Consider the following 12,317-nt stretch of genomic DNA (forward strand, 5'->3'; position numbering starts at 1 on the left):
TTTTTTTTTTTTTTTTGAGAAGGTACTTTAAGTTTTATTTTGCTTACATGAAGAGTTCTTGCATGCTTAACAATTTATATATATGAAATAAAAACGAGAAAAAGACGTAGCGAATGCTGTTTGACGTAGAACGTAAATCCATACTGAGGAGGAATACTTCTGATTGCGCAGAATGCTAATCCATAAAGAATGAGAAACTTGGCATTCGAGGTAGATTAAATTCCGCTTTTATTTAAATTCACACTTGTGGCCACAATTCATTTGGCACTCTAATCATGTCTATTTCCAGAAAATACATTTTTGATACAATTGTGATAGGAAGAAAAGCATAGCGAAACACCGTCCAATCAGCACAGAAGGTAGAAGCGAAGTGCGCATTAATCCATTACGGCAGCTCACGAAAGACGAAGGCTTTGGTTTAGGTTAGAAAAGTTTCAGTCCTCAGAGTTTAGGTTCCCATTTAACTACGCCATCAGCGTTTCGCAAGCTCTGGCATAGACTTATCTATAAATGAAGCAGTCCAGAAATGTTATTAATTTTTTTTAGAATAAACAGGGAATACCCAAATTAAAAATGAGGAATTAAGAGAATAAATTATAAGGCTGATTTACATATTTTGTTATCTTATATATATATAATTTAAGAGCATATGAGAACCGCTCCCTTCCTTATTTCAAAAGAATGACAAATTAGGATTTTAATCTCTACTGTTTTGACAACGAAGATAAGGAAATACAGGTAGAGGGAAATATATCCATTTGTTATCACATCAGTTTTTTTAACCTTCACAAATGCATATCTTCAGCGAATAATGATTGGCTGTAGTATTGGCAGACATAAATATTTCTCATTCCCATCGGGAAAAGTGGAAGAAGTACTTCTATTATATTACACTTGAATATGCGTGAGCGTGATAGAAATTCATTTCAATCATGATTGGAATTTCATCTGCTTTTCATGCAGAGGTAAAATTTTCATGTGTTTGTAGCTAATTTCAACGATTAAAAGCAAGAAGAATAAACCGCTGCTAAAATTTTGAGGGTTTTTTTTTTGTATTATTCTGGAGCTTGAACTGTTTAGCACAAATTAATGAATGTAAGTTTAATATATTGGACTTAAACTGATTGATTAATTAATAAAGATAATGATTTCTTTAAACTGACTGAAAAATATATTTATGAACTGTGTATGTAAAAAATTATTTATATATTGTGAAGTAGAAAGCTCATAAGGAAAGTAAAGGTAATTCGAGTAATGCACTAACTACTTTCCTTTCCGAAGCAGTCAAAATTATTCTGTTAATAACAATTAAAAAAACTATCCAGTCAGCATACCATTTTTTTTTAATTTTTATATTTTACAAATTCAATATTATGCCCAAATTATAAGTAGCAAAAGAAAATTTTTAATCCATTATCGCTGCAAAGTTGACGGTTTCGTTATTTAAGCATTGAAAATATTTTATTAAAAAAAACTTGTATTCGTAGCAAGCGTTTTAGGAAAAAAATAAATTTTCGGCGACATATCAATACAATAATTTTTCTTTTCGTGCAAGTTTGCATTATGCTATTTCTGCAAATGTTATAATAAAAGTTGAATATTTGAATGTGTTAATGGTGCATGATGCATGAATTTAGTTTTACTTGTTAGATATCATTTTTTATGCTCATTATTACTGTAAAACCTTACTGCTATAAAATTTGTTGTGCCTTTCAAAAATCTTAACGAAAGCATTCCTTAAAATATCTAACTATTTCAAAACTGAGCTCTTTTTGTACACTATCAAGGCAACTTAGGAGGCCAAAAAGAAGAGGGGGGAAAGGAGCGAATTGCATGATATGATGGGAGAAGCTGTGGACGTAAGGTAAATACTACTGCATTATTTAAAGAATAGGATTACTTTTCGGGCGATGCTATGAAAATGACTGTACTGTAACTCTAATTGTTACTGTATGTTACTGAAAACATATTTTTAACCACCAATAACTGAAATGTTTTGAGCGTATACTGTGCCAGATTTTGATAACAAAATGCTGCGGATAGCACTGGTTTTCCTAGAGAACCTCAAACGATTAAAATAAACTTTTATCAGTATTTATAATGGGAGACCATTTTACTTAGAATGGAGGTAAGTTCTTTTATTGTGTTCTCCAGAAATAATTCTTCTATGAGCACTTAAATAAATATTTACTATTAGCTAACATGCAGTGTATATCATAATATCTGTTTATTATTCTAAAAAAAAGGCTAAAAAGCTATAACCGTATTTCAAAAGAAGTTTTATTACTTTCTAATGCTGTTTTACTTATTTAACAACTTAATATGTAGATCGCTCTGAAATGTTTGAGACATGCGTGGACAATAAGTGGAAAAAAGAAAAGTTAAAGCTTAGATTTGAAAATACGAATCATTTTAGCATAGCACACGACTTTTTATTGGCCAACTGCAAGTAGTTTAGCGTAGAATAAATTTTAGACAGAAGGAAAAATGGAGTTGATGCGAGAACACTATTGCATTATGATTTCCTATGATATTTAAGTTGTATTAAATCAAGAACAATGCATTCAACGTTTACAGTTAGCATTTAGAAATGAAATTCCATCTTGTACTACTATATTCAGATGGTTTACAGAATTTCAGGATGAAGTCGCAACTCTCTTCAAGATGAAGAAGACACAGGAAGGCCGTTGTCAGCTGTAATCCCGGACAATGTATCTCTCATACGGAAAATATTAATTGATGATAATCGCTGCATAAGCCAAATGATACAGAAAGAACTTATCATTGTATCCGCCGCCGTATATAAAATTATTCCTGAAAAACTGCATATGAAAAAAACTAGTTTGCCAATGGGTTCTCCATAATTTAACTTATGAGCACTGAAAAGTGGAACGTCTGGTCAAAGACATCAACCTAGAAGGAAAAGAAGACAGTCACAGCTAGTATGTGGTACACCGCTAATGACAATACATCTTTCTCATTCAGCAAGATAGAGAGTTGATTATCTTGAATAAAAGCATATCAAAGTGACTGAATATCCATTCTATTCGCTCGATCTATCTATGCGTGACTTTTGGCTATTTTTTAATCTAAAAAAAACTTACATTGACGTCGTTTTCATTCCGAAGATGAGAATGATGAGACTATAAATGCACCTTTTCACCGCTTCCAAGAAATAAATATGTTGCGGCACTTTCTCCAGAGCTGAAGACATGTTAGAAGTAATTAATAAGAGCTGATTACTCAATATTTCCTTACGGTATGAGTTGTGTATTACTTTTATATACTATAATAAATTATAATACAGTTCATTACACTTTACACATAAATTTGCATTGTAGTCTCTTCACTTTCTAATCAAAACCAATGTTTTTCCCAGACATGATAATTTTCATTTGGAAAATATGATCATAAAATATTTCATGACATTGAGAGAAACATGACATTTTTTATAAATTTAAATATCCACATATCGTTAAAGTTAACATAAATAATTTTATTTTTAACTTATATTGTATTTGATTTAGTCTGAAAGTTATAATTTTCTCTAATTTCTCTGCTCCTTTCTTTTTATCCTTCCCTAACACGTTCAATGCACATTTAAAAAATATTATTTTGCAGTTCACTTCAGCTGAGCTTTTGATTATAAATAACATAATATTTTATTTGTTAAAGAAAAATTTTTAAGAGTAAACAATAAACAAATGTAATTAAACAACTTTCAGCTGAATTTTGCTGATCTGATAACTTGCATTGAATTAACATATTCTAGTTTCTAGGATTCGTTTATTCTAAGATAAGATTCTAAGATTCGTTTATTCAAGATTTCTATATTTTTGTTATCCGTCACTGTATTTGCTTAACTGCTTTCTGACTGTATATCTAAAAATACATGCCATTTTGAAAATTCAGTACCCAATAAAAAGTGTTTTCTGTACTGAAAGCAAAAGAATCTGTTTCTGTTTTATTAGAATACAAAAATAATATTCTTCCTACATGATGCGTTTTTCCAGAATACTGAATAGAAAAATTTTGATTTCGCCAGAAGATACAGAAATTGACATCACTGAGAACTAAAAGTAACCAATAGTTCCTTCAAGCAGTGAGCCGCCAGCTCTCTTGCGTGTATCTAGCGGCTAAAGCAATCAAAGCAAAAAGAATTTTAGAAAAAGGCAAAGTATGTTGTGGTAATCTGCATCTGTGCCTAAAATGAGCCTTCAAATACTTTTTCGATATGCAGTTGGATATCGGAGCTAGTAGTTTCCAAACGCTTATTTTGTCAGTACTTAGTAGAGATTTTGTGTACTAATGCTTTCCTGCACCTACATGGATCGCGTGCCACCAAATTCTTAAGACTTATTAATTTTTTCTATTTTATCGCCATGGCATTGGATATAAGATCAGGTAGATATGTGCATAATTAGAAATGAAATTTCTTTGAAGTTAACTTTGAACTTAATGAAATTTTGAATATAATGCATCGCTAAAGCGCTTATTAAATAACTTTCCATTAGAAGTAATTTTAAAATTATCTTCAGATGTATATTTCATGAGTTGATAAAAATAATTGTCCTGCCTGTGAAAAATGTTAATATTTATTATATATTTTATATTGACAGACGTGGTTATTACTTTCGTTTGTTCTTCTACCATTCGCTATCTCCGGCGAAAATGCATGTCCAGATGGCAGCACGTGTACCGAAGGTTAGTACTCTATGTAATTCAAAATATAATCTTTTGTAACTGTAGCATCATCTTCAGAATGGGCGAAGAATCCTAGCAATGTCTAAAGTATTGTATATTGTAAGTTTGAACTGAATCAGTTTCAAAGAAAGTACTTTTTATACACTTTGGGTAAATACAACAGAAATTCAAAAATAGTTTTTCTGATAATCCTCCCCCCCCTCGTATCAGCCTGGCAGAGTTTCTTATCGCGCAATGCTTTTTAAGCACACTAGACAGGAAAAGTTTCTTATTTCACATGCACTTCATTCTTATCTATCTGACATTTTCATTTTTCTTTACAAATATTGCGTTACAACTGATTTTATTTCAGATTTGACAAACGGACTCGATTTGTAGCTGACAGATATGATCCACTTATATTTGATTTCGACCGTTAATGGTGAAATACGAGTACCTCTATGAATAAATTAAGATTCTTAATAAAATTTCTGAAAAAATTTTACCAATTCAAATAAATTAGAAGAAATTATTTTTTATCATTGTTAAAATAATCAGAAGGTTAATCTGTAGATAATCATAAAATTATTTCACAATTTCACTTCAATTGCTTTGGTTGCTGAAATTCATTGGTAGCATTATTCACACTTGAATCCGGAATGCTCCTTTAAACACCAGTGAAACTGTACTTAAATGCTGATGGTATATGCAATTTTGACATCGATCGCTTCTTTTTAACAGAATTTAACACCAGTAAAATCTTTGAAGTAAAATTATTTGTCTTGTTTGGCTTTAAAACAAAGTAGTTTAACGTTAACAACGTCTTATTTAACGGCTAATTTTTCAATTTTTTGTCGCGTCCATTGATTGCCATTTCATTTTCATGAACATTTCTAAACCAAGCTTTCAGTGTTTTCCCAAACGTTGCCATTTTTTTTATATTTGTCTGACTCATGCTTTCATTTCGACTTTGCTTTGATTCGCAAATAACATGATTTTTCTTCAAAATCTTACATGAGAGATGTTGAGAGACCTTTGTCGAAGAGCTGCATTCCACTGACTCATTTTTGGAAGTTTTTCATAGCAATCGAAAACGTAAATTTTATCACTACTTTTACTAGATTCCATAACATTTTAATGTTCAAACAAAAAGCGGTTGCAAATGATAAAAAATAATTATGTGTACCTTAACGGAATAAAAAGCAGCACTTCCTAGAAAAGAACATTCATCAAAATTTAAAGCTCAGAACAAAGCAAAGATTTTAATGCTTAGTTACCTTCTAGTTAACCTGAATTAGTCCCAAAGAAGTCTATTTCATTCCAAGAGCTAACCAAAGAGGTTCTATTCTAATCTTCTTGCTCAGTCTAGTCGTTCTTTTGTAAAACTTGAAAAACGGTTTCCTTTGTATATGGTTGACTTATATCAAAACCAGAGCTGTTTAGCGACTTCAAAGCTTACTTGATGACTTTTCAATTTCTATTTTGACTTTATTTGGCGACTTTGTCATTTATTTGGACATTTTATTTCTGTTTAAAAAATTTAATCACAATAAGCTATGTAGTTTTCATGTTTTTGCATACGAACAGGTGACACTTCGGCAATTCGATAATAATATTCGAATGATAACATTAACTATGATCATATGTCCCTACTGTATTAAAGACTACTAAAATTTTACGCATGAGCAGATTAATTTAATTTAAAAAAATGGGAATTCTATCGTTTGTCTCTCGAAATATTTTGAGCTTTTTTATTTGCTGCAAACAAATTGTATTAATACTGTTTGCTGTGTTATAGTGGCATTAATCAAGATGCTGCCATCTCAGATATTTCTCGAATAAAATAAATTTAAAAATACCTCTGACGATCATTAACAGACGTTATCTCATTTATTAGTGAAAAAAAAGAGAAATTAAAAAAGTTTTTTCAATAAATTGCATGCTTTTTTAACCTTGCTTTAATCTATAACGATCATTAAACAGATGTTATCTCAGTTATTGGTGAAATAAAGAGAAGTTTAAAAAGTTTCATTAAATTACATGCTTTTCTAACTTTGCTTTAATTTGCACGAAAATGTTGGAGAATGACTCAGCATTTCTTGGTGCTTAAAAAAGTTTTAAAAATATTTGAATTCTAACTTCTTAAACCAGATTTTTCTAACGTATAAATGTTTCCTGTGCTTCTCATATGTAGTTGTTTTGTATTAATCTTCATGTTCGTTAAGATGAATGAAATTGTTTTGTAGAAATGAAGATACTAAATATTTTTCACAAAACTTTTTTTGATAAGAAGAATAAAGATGTAACCCGAATGACTACAAAGAAAGTTCAGATTGATACCAATTCCTATTTGCACAAAGACGAACGTGTTATAGAATCGGAGCAACACTCGTCTTTAATAATTTTCTTACTGTAAATATATTCATTTGTACGTCAATAAGATGACTTGCAAATAAAGCGCAAGAAATATTTTTCAACAAATAAAGAATTAGCGTAATAAAAAAAGATGCTGTTTAACGGGAAACAGAGTTATAAGACACAAAGTAACAGAGAAACCGGTTAACAGAGTCGATATATATATACATATATTTATATACTTTTGGTGAGGCCGATTGCAACCAAAATACGAGGTGTATATCTACATGTTATAGCAGTGCTATATACAAAATTTCAACGTTCTGAGGCTACTGGTTTTTGAGTTATGCGAGATACATCCGTTACGTACGTACGTACGTACAGACACCAGGAAAAATTCTCTGCAGAATTCATTTTAAAGCAGTTTTATAAATCTTTTGGAGGAAAAGAGTCTTTATTTATTTATATTTCTATGCACTTGATGATGTATTTACTGTTCTTTTTAGGAAAAGAATGCTGTCCACAGAGTTTTGGTAGGTATGGATGTTGCAATATTTGGCATAATCTGATGAAGGAAATTAATGAAGCTGGCCAACAGCATGTCATGGGAGCACCCTCTATGTTTGTACAGAATAGTTCTTCAAATTATCAGAGCTGCTATTGTCCCAGGGGAACTTGCTGTGGTATGTACTGCTGTCCGCTTCGAGGTGCGCAGTGTTGTGCATATCCTTCATTGTGCTGTGGAAGTGGAATGAGGTGCTGCGGAAATGGTCAATGGTGTTGTAAGAGAAAACAATTTTGCTCAGCAGCTTATGGCTACTGTCTGAACACAGCTTCTACTATTGTCGGTTCTCTGACGACAGCCTTAATCATGGTATTCACTTCGGCTACATATTTTCAGTATAGTGTGTCACATTAAAATATTCTGTGCTGTATAGTTTATTATTCTTTGTCATGTGTTCGTAGTAGCCATTTGAACTAATTTTCGAAGTTCTAAAACTAATGAAATAGTTTTGTTTTTAATGTTTTTAAATCAAAGCAATTTTACAGAACACGAATTTAAATAACTGCATTCACTAATTCATTTTCTTTGCTGAAATTTTGAGATTTAACTAGTACCATGAGAACTCATGCAAATGTAGATAATTTAAAGGAAACATATGTTACGAATGTAAGTCATGCAAATGTAGATAATTTTAAGGAAACATATGTTACGAATGTAAGTCATGCAAATGTAGATAATTTTAAGGAAACATATGTTACGATTATAAGTAAATAAAATTTGTATAAGCCATAAAATTACGGCATTTTGTTCTTCTATTGTACATCTTTCCTATTTTCAGTATTCGAGTGTTATCACCACAGACGAGAAAAGGTCGTACTTACAGTTCAAACTTATTTTTGTTGTATTTATATCAAGTATATATATCTTGCAATTAGGACAATCTCTTGCCCCTCAGTAACATAATTAACACTCTAGTTAATTTACTTTCAGTTTATGTTTTGAGTGAATTTAGTAATGGTTTCAAGTGAGGCTGTTTTCAATTCCATCTCACACATTTTTGGCTATAACTAAATTTGTTTTCCATATTATGTCTATACTGTTAAAAATAAATTAATATCAACTTGCATTGGCTATTATCTCAACTATAAATGTCAATGCATTTCGAAAGTTTGGTTTATTTTATTATGGCAAAGCACACTAGACCTATCTGTCTAAGGGAAGAGATGCCTTCTTGAAGGATCGTCTAAGGAAAACTGGCTCGTATACACGTTAAACAAGGTGAAAACCACGAAAATGGCCGTGCAGCTAGCCCGTTAGCCTGGAATCGAAGCCAGGTCGGAGCTCAGTGTCTAGCGATTTTGCCATTCGACCCCTGAGATGTAGCATTTCGAGAGACACACTCATGTTATATCATCCTCTGACAAATTGAGAATATCAATTTATTCTTCGAAATTCATTGAATTTTTGCAACTGAAATAAAAATGGCAATCTAGGGTTGAATTTTGTTATTTTTCAAGTTAAACTGACATTATATTTTAAATATCTCTAAAAGTACTAACAATAACTCCCTTATAATTAGTACTAATAATAGCACTATTAATTATAAGAAAAGTAAAATTTTGACATAAGTAAAAAATTTTCTAAAACGCACAGTTAAAAGAGCCGAATTAAAACTCTCATAGGTTTAATATAGATTCAACTGAGAATGAATGGGACCACCTGGGTTTTACAAACGGTTAACAGATATTGTCCCATATTCATAATTAATTAGATTAATTTTTTTAAATGACAATGATAGCATTTTTTACATTTTCAAATTTTATTTTGTAATTTAAATGTATAAATTTTTAAAGAAATCTACGTGAAGAAATAACGAACTAAAATTAAAATAAAATACAGTTGTATTAAAAAAAATTTCATAAAACCTACAGTTCATGGAGTTCATAAAGTTCTATCTAATTTTTATTAAACCGAACATCATACAAAAAAGTCATAGTGTCTTAATATTAGCCTTTATACCTCATGCTCATAAATTAAAGTTACTTTGTGCGGGCTTATATATAAAATAATAAAATTTTAATAGAAGAGTTAAATACGCTTCTATTATACTCGTATTTTCTAGCTTGTTGTTAAATATCTTTGCTCAACGCAGAAAGTATATTCATAAGTTTGCAAATTTTAGCAACAAGCTGTCTTTACTTAATAAGAATCTTTTAAAAGAAATGGCATTAGCTGCAGGAGGATCAATATGGTATTGTTTCGGGTCATTCGATTATATAATGATCATGAGATCCTTTGTCCCCACAAGCACAATGATCAGTGGGTAAATCCATGTTTAGAGTAAAACGTTATGAATTTACCATGTCCCGTTATGCGTCAAGAAAACTGCGAAGTTGAAATATTGTGATTTAGATCAACTATTCGTAGATGCCTAATGTTGCGTCTGCCCTGGACACAAATATGCCACTCTTCTTCTCATTTCTTTAGTGAGATTATTAAGAGATACGTTTTTGGATATAATCTAAGCCAGGGAATAATATATTCTGCATTATAATTTTCGGTGGCCTTTCTAGTCAACTGATCGAACAAGTCGTTGACATGAGATCCAGTATGAGCTTTCATTTAACAAATATTGACATAGAGATTTTTTAAAAATTTCTAATAGCGGGGCATATGAACAAGAATTGAAAAAGTGGCAGAAACAGAATAAAAACAAATTTTAATGGCGGTGAAAACAAGAATAAATACAAATAGAAGAAATGACATCAAAAAGTTCATTTTTTTCCTCATGAAGTAAAATATCTGAGAGTGCTGCTAGATGTAAAATTGTTCTTTCAGGATACCATCACATAAAATATTTAGAAAATTAATGTAGCAGCAGTGACTCTCTATTCTAATTTAGGTCACAGCCCGAACCTGTCAATCCAGACTACAGATCTCATATATATTGAAAACGTAAGGTTATTTCTTACCTATGGACGCACACTTTAGATTCAAAACATCAGAGAAAACGTCATCAGAGAGGACTTAAAATATGAATATGGGAATATCTTTGAGAACCCTATGAAATTTTCTTACATTTGCAAATGCTATATGGACAGGATCATATTTAAATAATCCCAAATATATTCCTCAGCTTTGCGTGGGAAAAGTGCTTCTTAGCAGCATTAACCCATTTTAATTCTTTATGTGCACAATGTCCTTAATTGCACGCAAAAAGATTTGCAAGCATTTGCGGGTTGCATACCCGTGGACAGTTTTTCAAGTGGATGTTCAAGGATAGGATAAAAATAATTACATCAATAAATTTTTAATTAGCTATTTAATTTGGGAAGTTTGGAATACATTATTACAAAAACATACTTTTTACTCAACTGCGAATGGAGCACAAGTGCCCTGTTTTAACAACCCAGCGGACGCTCGTGGAAGCCATGTGAGGTTGGATTCAGTTTTTCTAAAGTTGAAACTTCCTCTTTATTATTTGATTACACTGAATTCTGTAAATTCTAAAATATAATTATTAACACGTGTGGTTAATAAATCAATTATAGTAACAATTGTTATTAAATAAAAGTCATTCGCATAAAAATAATAAATAAATTACTCATAATATGATATATGGTTACGTAACAATAAAGTATTCGTAGATTAAGGATACCACTATAAAATTTTGGTAGAAGAAATGTTTTCTTCCTAGGAAAATTTCTCTCTTATTTAATTTAATTTTTTGGTGAAATAAAGTAGCTTAATTTTGTTTACATTATAGTTGATACCATGAAAGATTCAGTCTATCATAAAAATTCCTTTTCAGTTAAGTTCTTTTCAAATTTCCTATAAGCTTAAAGTATATTACATTAATTATTAATACAGTAATTCGAACTTTTACTGATGAAATGCATTTAAAAAGAAATTTTGTAGTGTTTTAGATTCGTGTACTACAGATGCATTCATAATTGTGGATCATTCATGTAAATTTATGTGTGAACGAGTGAAATTAAAAATTACATTCTGAATCATGAAAATATTTAATATCGTTAAAGCTTATTGGATAATATATATAAAAAAAAGCATGAATTAAAAAAAGTTCCTCGTGAAGAATTACCGATAAACGTAATTTTTTTAAGTTCCTTAAATAGTGAAAGTGAACTTTCTATGCCGTATCATGAGTGTTTGGTTGACTGCACAGTAACTTTCACTATTTAGCTTCGGGTGATGTTCTCCTTACCGTGACATTCTGTCGTTTCATTCATTTGCGTGTGTTACAACTACTCTTAAAAAAAAAAAAAAAAGTGTAGTTACGGTAATCGATTCGTATCATTTCAACTTTATCTTATTTTTATTTGATGACTTTCTGAATGAATTTAAGTTCGACGTGTTTGGATATACTTATATTTTATTTCAAAGTAAATTAATGAAAAAAATGTGAAAAATTTACTATATTCTATTACTTGTAAAACTACTCCGGCGTATGTTTCCCCATTTCTCTTCATTGACTACAGAAATAATATTTCTTCAAAGTGCTTAAAACGTTTCGAAAAATTTTTAATCAAGTTAATACTAAATGTTTGAAAGAATTTCAATAACGAGAACTCCAAATATTGGGATTTAGTGAGTTTTAAACCCTTTTAAATATTCTAAAATCCGGATAACTTATTTGCCGATTTTATGTTGGTCGAATACTTATTTATTATTATACAAGCGAAGATACCTTGTTTTTTTTTCTATCATAGTTTGTTTACGTATAGGTTATGCAATTAGAAAATAAAATATTTTT

The 12,317-nt window shown here is 30.5% G+C and overlaps 1 protein-coding gene across 2 annotated transcripts; it reads left to right on the forward strand.

Annotated features, from left to right (window-relative positions):
* Window positions 1–803: 803 nt before the first annotated feature.
* On the forward strand, window positions 804–8,337 carry Mst84Dc (Male-specific RNA 84Dc). 2 transcript variants are annotated; one of them, XM_035371559.2, is made up of 3 exons: window positions 804–965; window positions 4,620–4,704; window positions 7,545–8,337. In XM_035371559.2, the coding sequence occupies exons 1-3, from the start codon at window positions 933–935 to the stop codon at window positions 7,955–7,957; spliced, it is 531 nt and encodes a 176-aa protein (XP_035227450.1). In that variant the 5' UTR covers window positions 804–932; the 3' UTR covers window positions 7,958–8,337. The 2 variants fall into 2 exon arrangements, with proteins under 2 accessions (XP_035227450.1, XP_035227451.1); XM_035371560.2 differs by having other exon boundaries at window positions 841–1,095.
* The last annotated feature ends 3,980 nt before the right edge of the window (window positions 8,338–12,317 follow it).

The sequence above is a fragment of the Stegodyphus dumicola genome, chromosome 3 (genome assembly GCF_044657685.1).
Source record: "Stegodyphus dumicola isolate Sdum_Otavi_A_Nest chromosome 3, ASM4465768v1".
NCBI classification, from domain to species: Eukaryota; Metazoa; Arthropoda; class Arachnida; order Araneae; family Eresidae; genus Stegodyphus; species Stegodyphus dumicola.